At 36.1% G+C, this 25337-nt stretch overlaps 2 protein-coding genes across 2 annotated transcripts in view; one reads left to right on the top strand and one right to left on the bottom strand.

The window, feature by feature from the left end:
* The window catches only part of LOC142865683 (uncharacterized), a 32757-nt gene extending 20477 nt beyond the window's left edge, over positions 1-12280 (top strand). Inside the window, 1 exon segment of the mRNA XM_075998868.1 lies at positions 10288-12280. Coding sequence (XP_075854983.1) covers positions 10288-12280 — 1993 coding nt within the window.
* Positions 12281-13061: 781 nt separating this feature from the next.
* The window catches only part of LOC142865682 (putative zinc finger protein 826), an 80539-nt gene continuing 68263 nt past the window's right edge, over positions 13062-25337 (bottom strand). The window contains exon 3 of the mRNA XM_075998867.1: positions 13062-13118. Within this exon, the coding sequence (XP_075854982.1) occupies positions 13062-13118 (57 nt within the window). The remainder of the gene's footprint in view (positions 13119-25337) is intronic.

Here is a 25337-nt window from a genome sequence, read left to right as displayed (position 1 = left end):
CTGGTCCATATTCCTATTTTTGTGCCAATACCATATTGATTTAATTACTACAGCTTTGTAGTATAGTTTGATATCTGGCATATTAATGCCTGCCATTTTGTTTTTGTTGCCTATAATTGCTTTTGATATTCGGGGTCTTCTTTGGTACCATACGAAGCGTAAAATTATTTTTCTATATCTGTGAGAATGCTGATGGCATTTTAATAGGTATTACATTGAATCTGTAGATCAGTTTCAGTAGTATAGACATTTTGATGATGTTGAGTCTGCGGATCCACAAGCATAGTATGGATTTCCATCTGTTTACATCCTCTGCTATTTCCTTCCTCAGTGTTTCATAGTTCTCCCTGTACAGGTCTTTTACCTCCTTGGTTAAGTATATTCCTAGGTACTTTAATTTCTTTGTTGCTATTGTGAAGGGAATTGAGTCTTTGATTTGGTTCTCAATTAGATTGTTGTTGGCGTATATGAATGCCTCTGATTTCTGTGTGTTGATTTTGTATCCTGAGACTTTACTAAATTCATTGATCAGTTCCAGGAGTTTCTTGGTTGTATCCTTGGGGTTTTCTAGATACAATATCATATCATCAGCAAACAGTGAAAGTTTGATCTCTTCTGCCACTATTTGGATAGCTTTGATTCCATTTTCCTGTCTGATTGCTGTAGCCAAGACTTCCAGCACTATGTTGAACAGAAGTGGAGATAGTGGGCAGCCTTGTCTGGTTCCAGTTCTAAGTGGGAATGATTTCAATCTTTCCCCATTCAGTATGATGTTGGCTATGGGTCTGTCATATATGGCTTGTATCATTTTTAGGTATGTCCCTTGTATGCCTATTTTCTTAAATGTCCGTATCATGAAAGGGTGCTGAATTTTGTCAAAAGCTTTTTCTGCATCTATTGAAGAATCATGTGATCTTTGTTTTTGCTTCTGTTTATGTGGTGAATTGCATTTATAGATTTACTTATGTTGAACCATCCCTACATCCCTGGGATGAAGCTCACTTGGTCGTGATGGATAATTTTTTTGATAAGCGTCTGGATTCCGTTAGCTAAGATTTTGTTGAAAATTTATGCATCTATATTCATTAGGGATATTGGTCTGTAGTTTTCTATTTTTGTGCATCCTTTCCTGGTTTTGGTATCAGAGTAATATTCACTTCATGAAAGTGTCGGGGAGGTTTCCGTTCTTCTCGATGTTGTGCAATAGTTTCTGCAAGATAGGTACTAGTTCTTTTTGTAAGTGTGGTAAAATTCGGGTGTGAAGCCATCAGGACCGGCACTTTTCTTTTTAGGGAGATTTTTAATTGCTGTTTCTATTTCAGCTGTTGAGATTGGTCTGTACAGGGAATCTATTTCTTCGTGGTTGAGCCTAGGGAGGCTGTGTGTTTCTAGAAATTTGTCCATTTCCTCCACATTTTCCAGTTTGTGTGCATAAAGATTTTTGTAGTATTCATAAATTGTATCTTGTATCTCTTTGGGATCAGCTGTGATATCTCCTTTTTTATTCCTGATGGAGCTTATTAGAGATTTCTCTTTTCTGCTTTTCGTTAGCATAGCCAGTGGTGTGTCAATTTTGTTTATTTTTTCAAAGAACCAACTTTTTGTTTTATTAATCTCCTGAAGAGCTTCCCTGTTTTCAATTTCGTTTAGTTCTGATTTGATCTTGTTGATTTCACTTCTTCTGCTGGGTTTGGGGTTGGTCTGTTCTTCTTTTTCCAGCTCTTTGAGTCGTTTCATTAGAATGTCTATTTGTGATCTTTTTGTCTTTGGGTTATACGCATTTATGGAGATAAACTTTCCTCTCAGAACTGCTTTAGCTGAGTCCCAGAAGAGTCGATAACTTGTCTCTCCATTGTCGTTTTCTTCATAGAATTTCTTTATTTCCGTCTTGATTTCTTCATTTATGAAGTGATCATTTAGTAGGAGGTTGTTTAATTTCCACGTTTTTGTGTAGAAATGTGAGTTTCTGTTATGGTTGATTTCTGCTTTTATTCCACTGTGATCTGAGAAGGTACATAGTATGATTTCTATTTTTTTAAATTTCTTGAGATTTTCTTTGTGTTCTAGGATATGGTCAATCTTAGAGAATGTCCCGTCAGGTGATGAGAAGAACGTATATTCAGTGGATTGTGGGTAGAATGTCCTGTAGATGTCAGTCAGACCCAGTTGTTCCAAGGTTTTGTTTAGGTCCATTATTTCTTTATTAATTTTCTGTTTGGAGGATCTGTCTTGTCCCATCTGTGGGGTGTTGAAATCTCCGGTGATTATGGAGTTGCTATCAATCCATTTGCTTAGATCCAGTAAGGTTTGCTTTATGAAACTGGGTGCACCTAAGTTGGGTGCATATATATTTAAAATTGTTATCTCTTCTTGTTGAATTGTGCCCTTCACCATTATATAATGACCCTCTTTGTCTTTCACTACTTTTGTTGGTTTAAAAACTAAATTGTCTGAAATTAGAACTGCCACGCCAGCCTTCTTTTGGCTTCCTCTTGCCTGGAATACTGATCTCCACCCTTTTACTTTTAGTCTATATGCATCCTTGCAGGTTAGATGTGTTTCCTGAAGACAGCATATACCTGGCCTGTATTTTCTTATCCATTCAGCCAGCCTATGTCTCTTGAGTGGTGAGTTTAAGCCATTCACATTTATTGAGAGAACTGATATGTGAGGTAGATTACTGTTCATTCTGTTGGGTTGGATGTTGTTGCTTTGATATCTCTTCAGCCATTGTATTATCTGGCCTTTAATCTTTGGGTCTTCATTGTTTTCATATTCGTGAGTTTTTATTATAGTGCTCCGTGCGTAACATTGTATTCAGTAGTTCTTGTAGGGCTGGTCTTGTCTTGGTGAATTCTCTGAGACTTTGCTTGTCTGAGAATGTCTTTATTTCTCCTTCATATAGAAAGCTTAGTTTTGCAGGGAATAAGATTCTAGGCTGGGCATTGTTTTGTTTCAGAAGAGTGAGAATGGGGCCCCAGTCTCTCCTTGCTTGTAAAGTCTCATTAGAGAAGTCTGGTGTTATTCGTATTTGGTTTCCCTTGTAGATTACTTGCTTCTTCCCTCTTATAGCTCTTAGAAGGGCCTCTTTATTTGATATTTTGGTCAGTCTGATGACTGCATGACATGACATCTTCCTGTTTGCATTGAACCTCCCAGGGGTCCTCTGGGCTTCATGAACTTGTATATCGAGATTTTGAGCAAGGCCTGGGAAATTTTCCTCTATTATATCTTCAAAAAGCTTGTACAGCCTTTGAGTGTTGTCTTCCTCCCCTTCGGCTAAACCTATGACCCTCACGTTAGGTTTCTTCACATAATCCCACAGCTCTTGTAGGCTTTGCTCTTTTCTCTTGTTTCTCTGCTCTATCTCTGTGACTGATTTATTTAATTGGAAGGTGTTATCTTCAATCTCTGAGATTCTTTCTTCTTTTTGATCTACCCTGTTCTTGAGACTTTCCACAGTATTTTGTAATTCTCTGAGTTGATTATTCATCTCCAGGACTTCGGTTAATGTTTTCTTCACTGTGCTGATCTCTTTAGTGAACCTTTGTTCCATATCCTGGAGGCTTTTTGTGGTTTCTTTGTGTTGGTTATTGAGTTGTTGTTGCAGGTCGGTGAGTGTTCTTAGGATCCACATACGAAATTCCTCTTCTGTCATATTGGTTGCCTGATTTTGGTTGGTGTCCGTTTCTAGGGGGCTGGTGCTCTTCTTTGGGGGTGTGTTTTTCGTTTGGTTCTTCATGTTTCCTGAGTTCTTTCGCTAATTTCTTCCCATGCCGATCCATCGTTGTTTCTTTCCTTTAGGTTTTTGTTTGGGTGTTCACACACCTTGTTAATTTCTGAGCTGTTAGGTGGTGTCTGTGGGTGAGATTCAATCATTCACTGTATATTGAGTCAGTGGGTGCCGTGAAAAGGCTGTGCAGGATGCCGTCCCTGTCAGTAGGTGGCGCCAGATTGGAGGAACAGGCTGTGCTGTTGATTTTGTGTCCTGTTATCAGCTCTTGTTCTGGGCGGAGCTGGGTTGGGTAAGCCTGCCCTCAGGCACCACCAATGTCCTTAGCAGGGGTGAAAGTTCTGTTCTCTGCTTCCAGGAAAAGCTGTCAGGGCGGGGCTGGAATGGTCCCACTCAGCCAGAACGTCTGCGTGTGGGGGCGGGGCTGTCTGAGACCCGCAGTCTAGAGAGGGCCTGGCTTCTTTCCACCCTCCCCAACTCCGCAGCTACTCCTGGGTCTCTTCCAGCAGGCCAGACCACACGCCACCGGGCCTCCCCAGACTGTGATGCCGGCGGGGAGGTTCCCTGCACAGGAACGCCACCTGGGCTGGGTGTACGGCCTCCTCCTGGGAGGAGGGTTGCCCTCTAGGATGCTGATCTGCCCCTGAAGGCACACACACCTCAGTAGGCTGTCCAGGTATAACTCTTCTGTGCCCCAGGCAATGCTCGACCTAGGTGCTCGGGATCTCATCTGCAGGGTTCAAACTCTCATCCCAGAGTTCAAACTGTATCCCCACCAGGGAGAAGAGTTCCGGTCCCAATTCACCCACAGAGAGCCCAAGCTGGGTCTATGTGTCTCAGCCTCTGAGTCAGCACCGTTCTCCTGGGAACACCGTGCCAGCAGCACCTGGGAGGGCTGGCGGGTAGGGAGCTCACAGTCTGAATTCCCCTGAGTCAGTTGTAGGGTCCCAAAAGGGAAGGTCCCATTCCCTGGAGGTGCCTCCAGCTGGTGGCTGTATTCTCTCTCTGGGCAGCCATGGGTAGGGTCGGCGGAGGGGAGGACGAGGCAATATGGCACCTGCCGCGCGGCTGGGGTCTGTGCACACGGAGGTTCTGGGAGTTGGGAGCCTGGTGCCATGTCTGCTAAAGGCTCACTGCTGGCTGTCGGCAGCCATCTCTGGGCTGGTGTCCGCAGGTCTCTCCACCCTCTGGGGAGCCCACCCCCGGTCCCAAATGCAGGGGAATGGAAACAGCAAATCCGCCTACTCTTGCCGCTGGTCTCCGGGCTGCTCCGGTGGTCTCAGCCTCCAGTTCTTCGCAGCCTCCTCCCGTGGAGTCTCCCGGGGTCTCAGGTACCCCTCCTTCCGGCCCTCATCTGCTCAACATATATTTTATAAATATTAATACACATGTGCACCTCACATATATAATAGTTTCCTGGCAAATGGACCTATTTTATCATTATGTAATATCAACCATATTATTTCATGACAATTTTGCCCTAAAGTGTGTGTTTTATCTAATATAGTAATAATTATGTATACTGTATCCACTTAGAGTTACTATTTGCATGGAATATATTTTTCATGTATTTAGTTTCAGCTTTTTTGAGTCCTTGCAGCTAAAATGAGTTTCTAGTAGACAAAATATTGTAGAAAATTATTTAATCTTGATCCATTCAGCCATATTATCTTCTTTTCATTAAAGAGTTTAATCCATTTATATTAAAAGTTACCACTGAAAGAAATTAAGTTACTCTGACTTTGTTTCTTGTGGCTATGTCCTCACTCATTTCTTCTCTTACTGCCTTAATATATCTTGTATTGATTTTGTAGTTTCTTGCTTTGGTTCCTTTTAAATTTTCTTTAGTTTATCTTCTGTAGTTTCTTTTTCAACACCTTGAGAAATGGAGAGAACAAAAACAAATTAAAGTCACAGCCCTGACATAAGAAAGAAGGTTCTCTAGCATCATTTCAATGCGTAATCCTTAACATTTATTTATCAAAGATCTTTATGTATGATTATGTGTTTTGTGAAATAAAATTGCCCTATGTGTAAGCTAATGTTTCAGAATCTGTGCTCTTCATGGTGCCCAGTCATGTTTGAAAATCACAGTTATCTAGAATTCTTGTTCGGTCATTTAATATGTTTATTCAGAATTTTATAGATTAATTTTATAATTTTGTTTTGTGATTTCATAGTTCTTTACATTTTTTCCTCTATCCTTTTTTAACGTAGGCCACTTCACATTAGGCAATTATGTTTTTTAGTTTTTATGTGTATATTTTACTTTTGCATGATAGTATTGAACTCTGTATACTTTAACATATTGTGGGGCAAAAGTAAAATATAAATCAGCCATATATCTTTTGTGAATGTGATTTTCTTTGTGTTTCCTTGCCTGTATAAATATTATTCCTATTTTGTTTATGAGTAGTACACTTTTTTCTTGGTGGTAAATGGTTATTTTACCCTGATGGTGAATAGTCATGAAAATTATCTTAAATTCGACACATATTTATTGGTAAAGATATATTATCTTTGTGTGATTCATTTGTGTTAATGAATTATTTGAAGATGTTTTGAAAACCTTTTAAACCATTTTTGGTATTATTAATTTTTCATAAAACACATGAAATTTAAAATCTTAAATATTTTGATTATACAGTTTATTCACAGTAAGTATATTAACAATGTTATGCAACATATATCCTTTACAAATACTATTCTATTTTTTTTTTTGTTTCTAATAATCAACCTACTCTAAGTATTTTATGTAAGTAGATTCATAAAGTGTCATTGTTTTGGTGGCAAGCTTATTTCATTTAGCATGAAGTCATTATTTATCTTTATTGTAAACTTAGAAGATTTTCTACTTTTTGAAATTGAACAACACTTCATTATTTTTATATATGAAATTATATTTATCCATTTGTTTTATGAGGCAGATCTGGGTTGTATTCATATATTGGCTTTTATGAATAATGTTGCAGTAATTATGGATATGCAAATAACTCTTCATTTGACCATGTATGTGAGGGATTTATATCTGTTCTACATTTTGTTTCATTGTTCTCGTTGTCTGACTTTATGTCTGTAGCAAACTACTGTTATTACTGTACCTTTGTAAAATGTCTTGAAATCAGAAAATGTGATGCCTCCAACATTATTTCTTTTTTCGAGATTGTTGTTCTCTTCATGGTACTTTGGCATTTCATATGAGTTTTTAACTTCTTTTTCTAAAAAATTTTACTTTGAGAATTTTAAATGGCATTGCATTTGTAGATCTTTTTGGGCAGTAGGGACATCTTAAAAATGGTAAGTCTTTCAACATTTGAAGAGCATTCTCAAGAATGCATCATTTAGTTTCCATCTATTTACAGATATTCTCTTTTTCCATCTGTTATTGATTTCTAGTTTTATTACATTTCAGTCATAAATGTCTGTAATTGTTTAAGTGTTAAAAATATGTCAAAATGTATTGTGGCGTAATACTATTCTATCCAGGAGAATATTTTTTGAGCTATTGATAAGATTTTGTATTGTATTGTTGCATGGAGTGCTATCTATGTCTATCAGGCATAATTGTTTTATAGTGCTTTAAGGTTCTCTGTTCCCTCAGTTAATATTGTTTCTTGCATTATTAACCATTACCATAAGTGGAGTATTCAAGGATCCTACCATTATCACATCACTATGTATTTCTAGCTTTAATTCTGTCTATGTTTGCTTTCCATATTTGACAACCTTTATTTTACACTTACATATACATACACATGCACACACACAAACACAGACATATATAGAAATGTAAAAATAAATCAGGTTTCAAGTGAATGAACCCTTTTATTATTATTTGATATCATTCTGTATCTTTTGTAACAGGTTTGATTTAAAGTATATTTTGACTTTTTTGTTTTTGACTCAAAATATATTATGCCTAATTTTGACCTCCCCTGCTCTAATTTGATTAACATTTGCATGAAATGTCTTTTTCTGTTCTATGAATTTTATTTCATATTTTCTCATTTGATGTAAGGTGGTTTTCTTGCAGACAGTATATAGTTGGATGTTTTCAGTAGTATTTTCTTAAATCTCTATCTGTATTCAACGTATGTCTTTTGATTATGAAGTTTACTCCATTAATATTTTCATAATTTTCTGGAAGAGATTGACTTACTTTGCCATTTTATCAATTGTATTTTTATTGTTGTAGATCTCTTGCTCCTTTTTTTCTCTTTTTTTCCTCCTTTGTGTCTCATTGATTTCTATAGTGACATGGTTTGATGCCTTTGTTATTATTTTAGTGTATCTCTATAGGTATTTTTACTATGGTTACCATGTTGACAACACAGTGTTTCTTAGAGTTACAGTAATATATTTTAAAATGTTAACAACTGAAATTTAGACACAAACAAAAATTTTGCCTCATTACATCTGCCATTATCTTTGTTATTAGTGTCACCAGTTCTATCTCGTTATATTGTATACTCATTAACAGAGGTGTGGTGTTATTTTTCTGTTTTGTCTTCAAATTTTAGATCATAAATAAAAATGGCTTCTGCATTGTTATTATGATAATAGAGGATTTTACTTGGATATACTTAGATATATCCATGTCTTTCCCAGAGTTGTTTGATTTCATATAATTTGTATTATTTTCTAGCATCTTTTTTTATTTTTAATACAAGGGGCTCCCTTTAAAATTTCTTGTGGGTAAGAATCCTTTTCAGTATGAATTATCTTGAGAGATGTTTATTTTTCTCCATTTAGAAGAGTGGTTTTGTCAAACATAGTTCTGCTTTAAAGTTTTCATTCTTTTAGCACTTTGACTATATCACCCAACTATTTTCTGACATGCATCTTTTCTGTTGATAAATCCACTAGTAATCTCTAGGAAGCATGCTTATAGATGACATCAATTTTCTCTTGCTGCTTTGAAGATTCTCCTGTTATATGACTTTAAAACTTTGCTTACATCCTGTCCTTTATGGGTCCTTTTGTGTTTTTCTTAGCTGAAGTATGTTGAGCTTCTCAATTTGTTTGTATATTTCTTCTTACCTTTGAGAATTTCTAAGTCATTTCTTATTGTATGCCTCAGCTGAACAGTGTATGTTTTCTTCTGCTTCTATGTTTTGTTTATATTATCATTTACCTGATTTCATTTAATGTTCAATATCATTCTAATTTCACCAATTAAGCATCATTCAGATGGTTATTTTTAATTTTTATGGTTAATTTTAATTTATACATCTCCAATCCTTTATGGTTGATTTCTTGTTATTTTGTTTCTTGGATGGGGATATGTTACCGTGAATTTTGTGAATATTGTAATCGTTGGTTGAGATTTAAGAATTAGCAAAATCAGCTCCATAAACTTCATCAAGTGGCTTTGTCCTGGGAGACTTTGATAGCAATTCACCTTACTGGAGATTGAAGAAGCCTTAAAAATGTTCTGAGAATGCATCTTCTGTGACTATATTTGTTTTCCATTTAAAGAACCTTTCCTACATTTCTTCTTGGGAGCCTGTCATCATATTCTATAACTATTCTCCATCTGTTGTAGTGAAATTTCAACTGACGTTGTAATAATCTTTTATCTTTGGTTTCAGCACACTCCGTCCTTCACTTAATATCATGATTCTTTTCTGAACTCTGTGTTATGGGAGACAGAAACCAGTCTTTGGAAGGGTTTCTAAAAGCTAGAAATATAATCAACATTTTCATTTTCTTTGAGAAAGAAGCTGGGGTTTGGTAATATACTTCTATGCTGTATTAAGGAGGAGGAGAGGTCTTGGAGTGTCAGTATAAGAAATTTTGTTTCTTTTCTCTGTTGCTTTTGGTATTGTTCTCACGTGATTTTCTGTGAACTCTTCTTTCCTTATTAGAATTTCACAAAGTCAATTTGGTAAGCATAATTTTTTATATTTATTTGTGTAAAAGAGAATTAGAGCCTACATGTTGTATTGTGCCATCTGCTAATGTGCTTAGGATAATTTTACATATAAATTTTGTAATATTTATTATTTGATTATGAAGGAAAGAAACAAGTGAGATAATTTGTTGTTTTTAAAATTTCTTTCAGTAATATCTTCTCATTCTACCCAACACTATTTGCCAGAGCAGCATTTAAAACTTCTTTTACCAAAAGTGATAAGAAGAAGATATGGAAGCTTCGGCCTTCAGAATATACAATTTAAAAATGACTGGGAAAGTGTGGGTGAGTGTAAGGAACAGAAAGGATATTACAATGAATGTAATCAATGTTTGACTACATATAGCAAAATCTTCCAGTCTAATGCATGTTTGAAAGTCTTCAGGAAAATGTTAAATCAAAATAGACATAAGGTGGGACATAGTGTAGAGAAATTTTTAAAATGTAATGAATGTGGGAAAGCCTGTAACCAATACTCACACATTACTCAACATAAAATAATTTTTAATACAAAAGACTATTACAAATTCAAAGAATGTGGCAAAGTCTTTAATCAGTGCTTTTACCTTACTAAACACAAGAGAGCTCATACTGGAGAGAAAGCACACAAATGTGAAGAATGTGGCAAAGTCTTTTACAGGTACTCAGCCCTTTTGATACATAAAGTAATTCATGAAAGAGAGAAACCCTACAAGTGTGCAGAGTGTGGCAAAAAGTTTAATCATATCTCAAGCCTCACTAAACACAAGAGAATTCATAGTGGAGAGAAATCCTACAAATGTGAAGAATGTGGCAAAATCTTTAATTGGTCTTCATGCTTTAAAAGACATAATATAATTCATACTGGAGAGAAACCACACCAATGTGATGAGTGTGGCAAAGCTTTTAACTGTTGCTCGGAACTTAAAAGATATAAGAGAATTCATAATGGAGAGAAACTTTACAAATGTGATGAATGTTCCAAAGCCTTTAACTACTCCTCACAACTTAAAAGTCATAAGATAATTCATACTGGAGAAAAACCCTACAAATGTGAAGAATGTGGTAAATCCTTTAACTGGTCCTCAACTTTCATTGCACAAAAGGTCATTCATACTGGAGACAAATTGTACAAATGTGAAGAATGTGGAAAAGCCTTTGCCCAGATCTCAAACCTTTCTAAACATAAAATAATTCATCCTGTTGAGAAACCATACAAATGTGAAGAATGTGGCAAAGCTTTTAGCTGTTCCTCAGACCTTAAAAGACATACAAGAATTCATACTAGAGAGAAACCATACAAATGTGAAGAATGTGGCAAAGCCTTTACCCATAGCTCAATCCTTACTCAACATAAAAGAATTCATACTGGAGAGAAACCGTACAAATGTGAGGAATGTGGCAAAGCCTTTACCCAGAGCTCAAACCCTACTCAACACAAAAGAATTCATACTGTGGAGAAACAATACAAATGTGAAGAATGTGGCAAAACTTTTAGCTGTTCCTCAAAACTTAAAAGACATAAGAGAATTCATACTGGAGAGAAACCATACAAATGTGAGGAATGTAGCAAAGCCTTTACCCATAGCTCAACTCTTAGTAAACATAAAAGAATTCATACTGGAGAGAAACCGTACAAATGTGAGGAATGTGGTAAATCTTTTCACTGGTCCTCAATCCTCATTGCACATAAGGTAATTCATACTGGAGAGAAACTGTACAAATGTGAAGAATGTGGAAAAGCTTTTAGCTCTTCCTCAGACCTTAAAAGACATAAGAGAATTCATACTGGAGAACAACCATACAAATGTGAGGAGTGTGGCAAAGCCTTTACCCATAGCTCATCTCTTACTGAACATAAAAGAATTCATACTTTGGTGAAACCATACAAATGTGAAGAATGTGGCAAAACTTTTAGTTGTTCCTCAAAATTTAAAAAACATAAGAGTATTCATACTGGAGAGAAACCATACAAATGTGAGGAATGTGGCAAAGCCTTTACCCAGAGCTCAACCCTTACTCAACATAAAAGAATTCATACTGGAGAGCAACTGTACAAATGTGAAGAATGTGGAAAAGCTTTTAGCTGTTCCTCAAAACTTAAAACACATAAGAGAATTCATACTGGAGAGAAACCTTACAAATGTGAAGAATGTGGCAAGGCTTTTAACTGTTCCTCACAAGTTAAAATACATAGGAGAATTCATACTGGAGAGAAACCATACAAATGTGAAGAATGTGGCAAAGCATTTACCCAGAACTCAACCCTTACTCAACATAAAAGAATTCATACTGGAGAGAAACCATACAAATGTGAGGAATGTGGTAAATCCTTTAACTGGTCCTCAATTCTCATTGCACATAAGGTAATTCATACTGGAGAGCAACTGTACAAATGTGAAGAATGTGGAAAAGCTTTTAGCTATTCCTCAAATCTTAAAATACATAAGAGAATTCATACTGGGGAGAAACCATACAAATGTGAAGAATGTGGCAATGCCTTTACCCAGAGCTCAACCCTCACTCAACATAAAAGAATTCATACTGGAGAGAAACCATACAAATGTGAGGAATGTGGTAAATCCTTTAAGTGGTCCTCAGTCCTCATTGCACATAAGGTAATTCATTCCTGAGAGAAACTGTACAAATGTTAAGAATGTGGAAAAGCCTTTACCCGGATCTTACACCTTATTAGACATACAATAATTCATACTGTATATAAACCATACAAATGTAAAGAGTGTGGCAAAGCTTTTAGCTGTTCCTCAGACCTTAAAAGACAAAAGAGATAAGAGAATTTGTACTGGAGAGAAACCGTAAAATGGGAAGAATGTGGCAAAGCTTTTAGCTGTCCCTCAATACTTAAAAGACTTAAGAGAATTCATACTGGAGAGAACCCTTCACATGTCAATGTGGTAAAGCCTTTAACCAATACTCACACTTTTCCATACATAGAAGAACTCATACTGGAGAGAAGCCCTACAAATGAGAGCAATTAGGGAAAGCTTTTTATCTGTGTTCATACCCTAGAATGCAAAAAAGAATTTACACTGGAGAGAAACTTTTCAAACAAAAAGAATGTTTTAATGCTTTACCTTATGCTCTAAGTTTCCATGCATGAGCTAATTTGACTGGAGAAAATCCTTACAAATGTGAACAATGTGGGTAAGTCTGTATCTAATACTCACATCTTTCTGTATATAAGATAATTCATATAGGAGAGGAAACTTATGAATGTGAAGAATGTGACAAAAAGCTTTAACAGCTGATTAAATTTAACTAGGGTACCAGAAGGAAATCATAGAAAAATGAAATATGTGTCAAATGCTTTACCTGGTGCTTTTATGGTAGCATACATGAGACAATTCATACACGAACAGGATCCTACAGATGTTAATAAAGTGGCCTAGCCTTTAATAACCCATCACACATTGTTCAACACCAGTTATACTGAGTAACTGGTATAAATGTAACGAGCATCAAAACACCTTTCTGAACATAAAAATTTGAGAGTACAGTGGAGTATTTATACTAAGAAAAAATTACAACTATAAAGAGTGACATGATACCTTTACTTTTATCACAAATATTGTACACAAGAGAATTTGTAGTGGGGGTGGAATCCTCCATTTATTGCTCAAACTTTATTTAAATTAAGGGAATTTGGGTTGTTGAGACACTCTAGGAATGTAATGAATGAATTCAGAAAAACCTTTGGTCTCTAACATAGCTTTGAAAACACCAGAAGTTATATGAAAATATATTTTACTTATGTTATAATCTGAAAAAATAGTTAATTAAAAAATCATGTCTAAATAAATACCAGAGGACTCACAGTAGGAAGAACCTTAGTACTATTACTTCTAGACTATTCTAAAGTAGAATTTTGGTTATAGAGAATGCAAAGTTAAATACTTTAATAATTGATGTATATGTTTAAAATCAGCAGGAGATTGACTTTTATGGAGAGTTATATTTAGAGTTTACTTTTCACATTAAAATTTTTATATTTTTTTGAAAATCGAATATCAAGGTAATTCAATTTTAATTACTTGATTCTATTCCAGCATTCCTAGTATTTTTGTGAAAGAGTGTGTTCAATCGTTGCTGCATCAAAGATATGAAAGGTCTTTGTAAATTTTGTGGGCATCATTCATATGCTCTTACAATGTACACTAAACACTAAAACTTAAGATGCATGAATAAAATGGAGAGACTCTTTTTGATTAGCTTGTAAGTGCATTGCAGGTGATGTTGGCATTAATTGTACAGAGTGGTGTTTAATGTGTTGAGTGTTGTACATTGAATAAAGTGTTACATTGCCACCAACCTTAACCTGTCTCACCTTATTTATAGTTGTACGTAACAGATGGTAACAGTATACTATTGGATATCATGATGTAATGACATGTTTAGCTACCTTTATTCCAATATGCTGTAAACTTCAAGTATTTTGAAAAACATCATTTTCATAGGTTATATTATTATGCTTTGCATAGGTAAAATGCCATAAAAAGGCATATATTTCTGAGTCCTGAAGACACAATTTACAAAAGTGCATCTTACATTTGTTTTGAACCTGTGAACTCTCTGGCCTGCAAACCATAAACATACTATTATTTTTTATTTAAGGAAGTGAAATATAAAATTATATCACTCTAAGTATAGATTTAAGCTTCAAGAGGATTATGGGAAAGGTAACTGTGTCTATGTTAGTGTGTATCTGGTTTCAGAAAAAAATATATATACATTGACAAAAACAGACAATCCCAAAAATGTTGATAATCTACTAGTAATGTAGAAGCCTCAAAAAATTCAAAACTAAGTATATATTCTCTTTGTTATTTCAAATTCATTTCTGTAAAATCTTATGGGTCCCCATTCAGAATCTGCCCATAAAAATTAAATGTTTTTCATTGTCATTGAGTTCCATGTTCTCTTTGGATCTGTCCAGAAGTTGAAGTCATTTTTTCAAGGTTTTGTCCCTTCCACTCCTTCAATAAGAGCTACCAGTAGGCCACACTGTGCTCCTGACTGGCCACCTTCCTTCCCCATGTCACCTTATAAGCAAACACACCACCTTCATTATCCTGGGGAAACCTGAATGCAGCCAGGGCTGCAGATTTGGGAAGATGGAGCTAGGTCATAAGCTCCTTTTTCTTATAATTTCTGTATCCCTAGACAAGTCATTTTGTGTTTCAGGGCTTCCAGAACCTCCCACCATTCACAGTGGGGATTATGCTAGCATGTATTTCCTAGCAATTATTCAGGTATAACTGAGATAAAACTTATAACACTCATAATGTGGTGTCACATGTAGATAATGCCTGAATTGAGAGATGGAAGAAAGAGAGATGGAAGACAGCATAGAATACACCTCAGACAGGACTGGGCCCAGCTGTGTGATCTGGGGAAAGTCATTTCCTTTCTGGGCCTCATTTTTCATTCTGCACAAGAAAGAAATTTAAATTAAATGAAATCCAAACATTGTCATCCTCTGACATCAAACGTTCCAACACCCTCCCATTATATTTAGAATCAGATCCATGTGCCTCATCTCAGCCTCTGTGCTGTGCAGCCTCCACAAAGGCTCAGAGCAATCTATGGTTAATGAATCACTTCTGACTAAGACAACGCCACATAAATGATTAGCTATTACTTCTGTGTTACTTCAGGCTACTATAGCAAAGAACCATAGACTGTGCAGTTTATAAACAACAGAGTTTAACTGCACACAGTTCTGGTGATCAAATGTTCAACATCTGGGTTTCAACCTGGCTGGGCTCTGGTGAGGACTCTCCTCTTAGTTGCAGACTTCATCTCCTCTTAGTTGCAGGTTTTATACTCACCTGGCAGAGAGAGGAGAAGAGAGCTCTCTGTGGTTTCTTGTAGAAAGCTAGTAAACCCAAGCATGAGGGCTCCACCCTTGGACATAATAATTTACCAGTGGACTCATCTCCTAATTAGGTCGCACTGGGGAGAAGGAGTTTAACATATCCATTTTTGGAGGACATTCCATTGTGAATTCCAGAAATTGATTATGAACAAAGCTACTAATATCCATCTTATTTCCTTTCTCATATGTTCTATCCATTAACCTTTCCCTCTCTTGAGTGTATCCTTAAAGTTGGTGAAGCAAGCTCTAGTGATATGAGCTGCTTTTTGTAGATGCTGAGTGGCAAAGAACTGAGGGAGTGAAACTAAAAGAACCAAAAGAAAATCAGGCTCTCAGTCTACACGGATTCCTCCCAATCCCCACATGTATGAATTTGGAAGCTGACCCTTTCACAATCCAACTTCAATTGAGACCACAGCCCCAGACTCTTTGGAAACCTTGAGGCAGAGTCACCTGCTAAGCTGTGCCCAAATTTTAGTAAACAAAAATTATAAGGTATTAGGTATTTGTTGTGTAAAGTTGGTAATTATGGGGGCAGTGTTTTCATAGAAGAGAAGGGCACTCCTGTCATCTTGCAGCCTCAGTATTCTTCCTTTGTTTCTCTCTCCCCCAGGCTCCCTCTAGCCACACTGTCCTTTTTTTTTTTTTTTTTTTTTTTTACCTTCTCTGCAAAGTCACTTCTACCAGTGACTGTCTACTCCCATAGTGGCATGTTCCTGATACACAGTTTTCACACTTGTGCAGTTCCAGAATTTGTCATTCTGGTCACAGCATTTCACCTCAGTGAGGCATTTTAGATCCAACACAGTGACCCCATAGCCCTCCCTGCCGTCCTCATGTTTTATTGTCACTATAGCACTTATTCTCTTTTTTCACATCTACTTGCTTTAGTGATTTTGTCCAGCTGTGCTCAGACTATGGGCTCCTTGGGGTAGACCACATGCTTGGACCACCAGGGCACCTGGCACAAGGTGATGCTCAGGGTGGTGTTGCTGAGTGAATTAATGTGGGGATCTCAAAGATGCCTTGCTGATTTTGACTACATCATTAAGTGGGCATCATTGGTAAGAACAAGAGGTTCGAGTTGGGTCTGAGAGAAGGAATAGACAGAATGACCTTGGCCTGAGTCTTCCCTGGCTCCAGCTGCTCCAGCCACGCTCAGGGAAAACCAGAGAAACAGGAGCTTGCTGCCTCCTGTTGCCTGAACTGTTAATGCAGCCCCATGCAGGAGCATCAGGGAACAAAGCAGCCACTTGCATTTAAGGATCTACAAGGCAGTGGCTCTCCATGGTTCCAAGGGGGCAAAGATCAGGATCTTCTTGCTCCAAAGGCAAGAAGACGGACACTAGAAGCCTGCCTTGTCCCCTCTTTGCTTCCACCTCCTGGGGTGTGCAGCTTATTCATGAAGCATGGTCACCTCAGCCAGGGCAATGATTTCCACCAGCTTCCAAATGAGTACCTGAAGGACCCAAGAAGACCTTGTATAATCCCTGTACATAACACTTGGTGTCCAGTGCTCTCCAACATTCTGCCCTGGTCCAAATTTTCAGTCTCTTAAGCTCCCAATACTCTCTCAGCCCTGAAGGTTCTCCAGGGAGTGAAATGCATTTTTCTAGAGTCTCAGAGCACAGTGAGTCAGTCATCAATGAAACCCAAGGCCAGAAGCTATTTATGATCATTGTGACCTCTTGGTGTTACCCACTCCAAACACCCCAATTTATACAGGAGGAAACAGGATTTCTCTCCCACATCTTTTGTGCATCAGGCTCATGCTAGCTTCAAGAGGCCACAAAACTGAGGACAGGACGCAAGGCCTGCCCTCTCAAGGTTGTGTTTGCTGTGACCCCAGTCCAGATAGAACTTTGGGGACCTGGAGGTTGCACTTGCTCATAATCTTGGTCCCTTGGCATGGCATGTAATTAGGAAGTGGATGTCCCTGCCTCATAGCACTGCCACCTTCAACTTATCTTCTTTTTGTCTTTTCACATCTCTAGTGTCTACTCCTGTTACTCAAGATCCATGGTCCTCACCTGAGAATTCACTGCACACACTGTGCATGTGTGTGCTTGTATGAACTCCTGTGGAGATTGAGGTTATCTGAACTCATGTGTAAAGGGAAGTGGCCTCAGGTGGAGAGGCAGTTAGAAAGGGTCTTTCAGGTTCTTTCAGGTTTCATTTGCAAAGAAAACCTTCTGGGAAAAGGTGGGCGAAGGCCTAGGAAGCCAGAGTACTTCCTAATGCTCCAGAGCCTGTCCACCTCCTTGGTATGGGCTAGTGCCATCCTCATTCTGTGCCTCAGTTTCCCAATTGTACAATGAGAATTTGAATAAGTGTGTATTGAGTGAGGACATGCTGTCGGGATTCATCAACACCAGATAGGATGTCAGCATGGGCTGAGCACAGTCACACAGGAGGGCACAGGACTCCTGTCATGGCCTGTGCCATGGACATAAAGCATAGGGAAACCAGGTGTCCTGTCCCAATTTGAGTGGGCATGCAGAGTGCACCCACAGCTCTGCTCTTCAAGCTAGCCCCATGTGATCCTTCAGCTTCAATCTCTGCCTGCTCTTTGTACTCCAGGCCTTTTGGGGCCTGTGGGCAACACCAGTGCATTCAGATGTGGCCGCATGGTGCCAAAGTGTGTTGTCAAACTTTGAATTTGACAACATTGTCATATTATGCTGAGCCTTAGCATATTGTCATCTTCTACAATCTATTGAGATTTCTTTTTATGTGAACTGGGGGTTATTATTCTACTTTGTACCCATTTATTTTCTTATAAATTTCTCAGAGTTCTTTATGTATTGAAGATTTAAGCCCCTTTGTGATATGAGTTGTAAATATGTATTCCCCATTTATTCTTTCTTTTTTATTATGGTCTTTAGTTTGGGTTTGGATGGGTTTTCTTGGTGTTTTGTTTGTTTTGTTTTGTTTCTCTTATATTATTAATATGCCTGTTCTCTCCAAATTCATTGATGGGTTAAAACAGCCACAATAAACAATTTTAGCAGGTAGCTTGTGGAAACTGATTAGCCAGTTTCAAAATTTATTGTACATAGTAGTAAGGGCCAATAACATGAGAATCAAGAAGAAGAAAAATTAGAAGGATTTACAGCATCAGATGTTTAGACTTAGATTAAAACCACAGTAATCAAAGTCATATATTTTAATAGTTTTAGCACAGAAACAAGAGATAAATAAAACAAAATAAATATTTATTAATATTTCCATGTCTCTACTAGAGATAGAAAGAAATTAATTGGCCAAATAAAATACATAGAAAAATTAGCAGGGCATTGTGCCATATGGCTGTAGTCCCAGCTACTAGGGAGGCTGAGGCAGAAGGATCCCTTGAGCCCAAGAGTTTGAGGTTGCTGTGAGCGAGGCTGATGCCATGGCACTCTAGCCCAGGCAACAGAGTGAGAGTGCTGTTTTTGTCATTCCATTTGCCAGTCGTAAGCAAGGGAACTCTGATATTTACCAGCAGACTCATAATCCAGCATACAACATGAGCGGGGTTTTCACGCTTTTATTTGAAACTAAAGACACCTGGACATTTTGGTGCTGATGATTATGTTATGGAAGAGACTAAAGAGGTATGTGGTGCTCACTGTCTCACCTCTGGCCACTGTGAGCATAGAAAACAGGATTGCATCCAAAGTCACTCATAAAATAGTCAATCAAAAAGCAGCCATGACCCTGAGATTCCTCTACAGAGAAAGACCAAATTGTTGGCCACAGTTAGATGACTAAAAATGAGAACTGTGTCCTGGGTACTGCACCCACTAAAATAAAGGAAGATAAAGTCATGTAAAATAAATTCTCTAGATTGAAATATCAGAAAAGAAATATTATTCCAAATACTTTAAATGCACAGAAATCATTCTATTCTAACACTGAAAATACACACTCATAATTAGATTCTAGTGGATGCATATGTTGTACTATAAGTACTTCATAGAAAATTAAATTCAAACTTCTTTATATACCTAAACTCTCTATTAAGAGATTGCCAGATTCTCATGTTTCTTTATATAGTACTTACCATATGCATCTCACACTTATTAATGCTTTACTTATTGTAATTATTTTCATATTTATGGCATTATATGGTAGGATCTAATAACAGTTTGCTTTTACAAAGCAAACAATACTGAGTTCCTGATTTAATCCTTTGGCATTCATAATTCTTTATCTGTCTTTGTACTTAAGGCTCTTACCTTAAGCTTAGGATTCAGAATCTCTCTAATCTTAATTAAGTCATTAGAATGCTGCATGTATAGCCAATAAATGGCCTCAAACTCTCTAGTTAAACTTTTTTTCACCAAAATAAATAATTCTACAATTCTCATCAGAACTTTTAAAGTATTATGTGAACTCACAGGGGGTGAGTACAACAGTGAGAATGTTGCAGCCCAAGTGCACGCAGAAAGAAGAATGCCTTAGATACATTTGTAGAAGGGAATGAAGATAAAAAGATAGCAAAAAAATCAACACTGGAGGTAATTATGAAATGAAAGAAGCAGAATTCCCACTTATAAATTCTGAGAGTTGTTTGTTCTGCAGGTCCCCTCACTCCACATGCAAATCAGTGACATTTTTCACCCTGGACATTTCAATCTCTTTCCAGGAGCCACAATTACATTTTATAAAAATCATTCTTATAATTGCAGCATATGTAACATATACAATACATAACAAATTTTGAAATAATGAAATAATATAATAGGCCTAGCATGAGTAATAAGCATGTGAGAACAGAGGATTGGCATGGTCAGGTTGTGAACTACAAACTTTACAATTTTTAAACAAATTAATTAAACGTAAAGCAAAAAAAAATTTTGCTTTCAGAATCTATGGAGTTTCTAGTTTGCTAGTAAATTCTGAACAATTATGAAATTACCTATTTTTTCAATATTTCTTCTTTTCTTTTCAAAATAAGTACACATCCATGTTCATACAAAAATACTTACTCTGTAAATGTACTACAACTAAAGTTCATCTTATAGGTGCTGTATTTGTATATTTGATTTATTATAAATAAAAAAATGTGTTTATTTCTATTTCACTGGCCAGATGGGTTGCATATTAAAAGAAAAATGTAGCATAAAATGTGACAAGTACTCATTCAGTGTTCAGAAATGTATGGCTTTTCATTAAGTGGACAAACTTTATTAGAAGCATTACAGTTACAATGGAATTATAAAAATAATAAAAAGTAAAACTTTTGGGAACATGATTCTTCAAAGAATTAGAAATTTGAAGTCACTGAAAAAAGGATCATAAATGATTTAATTTTACTGTGTAACCCAATAGTACATTTTTACAATCCATTGCCTCCAACTTTGAGTAACATGGAATAGGTTAATGTTGGTAGCAAAATAACAGTTCATTCAATCTAAAACACGTTTGACACAATAAAAACATTTTTTAATTTAATAAAACAAATTAACTTTACATGTAATATAAAAATACTTAAAAATTCATTGTTTTGTTATTCTAATGTGCAATTAGTAAAACAAATTATTGGTAATATTGTCATTGTTTCATTCTGATTTTAATGAGAAGGATATTAGTGTGTATACCTACATCATATATCACTTGAAATACTGTTTTTTAGAAGTCTACCACATAGCACCTCTCCATTTCATACATCTTACATTTCAATGATTTTAGTTTTCTATGGAAAAGTACATGAATGATGTGTACTTAATACACACAGACTTCTAATGATGTAGCTATCATTAACCATAGACATTCACATACACACTAAAAATGAAGCATAGCATCTACTGTTTTTAAAGTTGAATAACATCAGTATTTCCTTGTCAAAGGTTGCAAAAAAAATTATACTTTATTGCATTTGCATCCCACCCTGACGAGAAAGTATATTTTACACATCATTATAATTTTCATAAAATCTCGTGTTTTTAAAACTGACATAAAAATAAGTTATCTAACTATTTTAACAGAGTTATTCTCTATACTCAACAACCTGGTTTAAAGAAATGTTTAAATGTGTTAGTGCCTCAGCACATTTTTCTGTCAGTCCTCTGATATCTGTTTAGACTTAATATTGATTAAATGTGTTCTGAAATTTATTATATCTGTGAAGGAGTTTTAAGTATCAGTTCTTTGTTGTTCTCTAAAGTATACCTTTTTCATAAATATTTGTTCACATTCATTATAGTTGTAAGGTTTCTATCTATGAAAATTTTTGTGATGTTGATCAATGTTTCAGAAAATATTAGAGAATTACTTTCAGTGAAAGTTCTCCGATGTCCAATAAAATCTCTGCCATAACTCAAGATATTGTCAGCACTCTACATTATTATTGTTTACATAAGCATAAGTACTGTTGTGCATTTTAAAACTAATATTTTGGGAAAATACTTCCAAAGTCATTGCATTTATCTCACTTATATCTAGTATGATTTCTTTGATGATGAGTAAGATTGGAGCAGTTATTAAAGACTTTGTCACAATTTTCACATTTATACAATTTTTTTCTGTTATGAACTCTTTCATATAGATAAAAGTATGAGCACTGGATAAAAGCTTTGCCACGATCCTCAAATTTATATGGTTTCTCTATACTACGAATTATTTTATGTAGTGTATGGATTGAGCACTGGGAAAAGGCTTTTCCACATTGCTCACATTTCTAGGGTTTCTCTCAAGTATAAATTCATTTATCCAGAGTAAGTTGTGTGTACCGGGTAACGGCTTTGCAACATTCTTCACATTTGTATGATTTCTTTCCTGAATGAAATATTTTATGTCAAGTGAGGTCTCTACACCGGATAAAGGCTTTGCAAGATTCTTTACATTTGTAGGGTTTCTCTCCACTATGATTTCTTTTATGAAGAGTAAGTGTTGAGCACCGGGTAAAGGCTTTGCCACATTACTCACATTTGTAGGGTTTCTCTCCTGTATGAATTCGTTTATGTCGATTGACATGTCCAATCTTGTTAAAGGCTTTGCCACATTCTTCACATTTGTAGGGTTTCTCTCCACTGTGAATTCTTTTATGTTCAGTAAGGTGTGTGCTCTGGGTAAAGGCTTTGCCACATTCTTCACATTTGTAGAGGTTCTCTCCACTATGAATTCTTTTATGTTGTGTAAGTTTTCTGAACTGGGTAAAGGCTTTGCCACATTCTTCACATTTGTAGAGTTTCTCTCCTGTATGAATTTGTTTATGTCGATTGAGGTCTCCAAGCTTGATAAAGGCTTTGCCACATTCTTCACATTGGAATGGTTTCTCTCCACTATGAATTCTTTTATGTTGAGTAAGGTGTGTGCTCTGGCTAAAGGATTTGCCACATTCTTCACATTTGTAGGGTTTCTCTCCAGTATGATTTCTTTTATGTATTGTAAGGGTTGAGTACCGGGTAAAGGCTTTGCCACATTCCTCACATTTGTAGGGTTTCTCTCCTGTATGAATTCCTTTATGTCGATGGACATGTCCAATCTTGTTAAAGGCTTTGCCACATTCTTCACATTTGTAGGGTTTCTCTCCACTATGAATTCTTTTATGTTCATTAAGGTATGTGCTCTGGGTAAAGGCCTTCCCACATTCTTCACATTTGTAGGGTTTCTCTCCACTATGAATTCTTTTATGTAGAGTAAGGGTTGAGCACCAGGTAAAGGCTTTGCTACATTCCTCACATTTGTAGGGTTTTTCTCCTGTATGAATTCGTTTATGTCGATGGACATGTCCAATCTTGTTAAAGGCTTTGCCACATTCTTCACATTTGTAGGGTTTCTCTCCACTATGAATTCTTTTATGTTCAGTAAGGTATGTGCTCTGGGTAAAGGCTTTGCCACATTCCTCACATTTGTAGGGTTTGTCTCCTGTATGAATTCGTTTATGGCGATTGAGGTCTCCAATCTTGATAAAGGCTTTGCCACATTCATCACATTTGTAGGGTTTCTCTCCACTATGAATTCTTTTATGTTCAGTAAGGTGTGTGCTCTGGGTAAAGGCTTTACCACATTCTTCACATTTGTATGTTTTCTCTCCATTATGAATTTTTTTATGTTGAGTAAGGATTGAGCAATGGGTAAAAGCTTTGCCACATTCTTCATATTTGTAGGGTTTATCTCCTGTTTGAATTCTCCTATGTATAGTGAGATTTGTGTAGCAGTTAAAGGGTTTTCCACATTCTTCACACATGGAGGGTTTGTCTATAGTGTGAAATTTCCTATGTCCAAGAACTTTTGAGCTGTGCATAAAAGGTTTGCCACATTCATTATGTTTGAATCTTTTCTCTCCAGTATATCTTATCTTAGGTTTATTTAGATTTGAGGACTTGCTCAACATTTTTATACATTTATAACCTTTCAAGATTTTCCTATGATTACCTGACAAACATTTGGTAAGATCATCATAACATACTTTCTGCCTCTTACACTCATCAACACACTCCCGGTCTTTTCTTAAAAGTACATTTTCCTGGTCAGAGCTTCCGTATAGTCTTATTATTGATATCTGGAATGAATGTTTTATGCCCTTCTCTGGCAGTAGGTCTTGGGTACAATGGGAAGACAGTCCTGAAAGAAATTAAAATAACAAAGTATCTCACTAATTATACTTAGGTAAGTATACTTCATAATTTGAATATACAAAACTATACCAAGGACATTAGCAAGAAAGTGCAATAGACTACCATAGTCTTACTTCCATCATAGATATATTACCTTCAAAATATATTTGCAAACATGATTCATTGAGAAGTCATAATTGGTAATATTTCATGGTACCCCAGATGAGTATGACACCAAGAACCATATGGAGGGGGAAGGAACATTTGTTACATTTACCCAGCAAAACTCTTCCTCCCCACTGATACGGAGTTCTCACTTTAGCAGTAAAATTCTATTTCCTGGATTCCCTTTCAAAAGAGATTCCAACCAATGGCACATGTGTCCATACATCTGGTTTTTGATGGCCTTTGAATGTCTGGTTTCTATCTTCCAAGACAACTACATAACATTCTGGGAAAGATATGCACATATCAAAAATAAAATTCTGCAGTATTATATTGATGGTGCAAAAAATTTAATTATGCTATAAAATTTGAAAGACAAAATAAAAATGATCATTACCACATGTTAATTGACAGAATATAAAGAGACATAATTATTCACGTCTATATCATGAAGTTGAGAGTAGATATAAATATTATGAATTTTCATGTACAATTGAAGTTAAGTAGTTATCATTTTAACATAAGTTGCAACTTCAGAATATTTTAGGTAATTCTCACAGTGAACACCAGAAAAATGTTTAAAGCAATACACAAATGAAGGTGGCCACAGAAACAAAATATATCACTAAAATTCAGTGAGGTGGAATGAGGAGAAAAGGAGTGAAAAGAAAGACTAAATAGTGACAAAAGTTATATAAACAATTAATATTAGTGCAATTTTGAATCCGTCCCTTTTAGACAATTATGCAAATATTTATGTACTAGTATTTCTACTCAGAATACACAATTAAATAAAGAAATTAAAAAATCCAACTATATTCTCTCTAAAGAGACTTGACTTCATACCTGGTGAAAGCAATAGACAAAAAGTGACAGGAAATAACAAGACATACCACGAAAATGCTCAGCATACCAGAAGAGCAGTGGAGTTCAAAATTATATTAGGCACATGACTTTTGAAGTGCAAAATGTTATAGTTTATAAAATATACTTTAAGTCAAAACTGCCACAAGAGACAAACAAGGACATTTAATATAAAAGGAGGTCATTCACTGATAACCCTTTAAATATAATTTATATATCTGATATCTATCTATGTCTCGC

Source organism: Microcebus murinus, chromosome 31 (assembly GCF_040939455.1).
Source record: "Microcebus murinus isolate Inina chromosome 31, M.murinus_Inina_mat1.0, whole genome shotgun sequence".
NCBI lineage: Eukaryota > Metazoa > Chordata > Mammalia > Primates > Cheirogaleidae > Microcebus > Microcebus murinus.
This window is presented reverse-complemented; position numbering and strand designations above follow the sequence as displayed.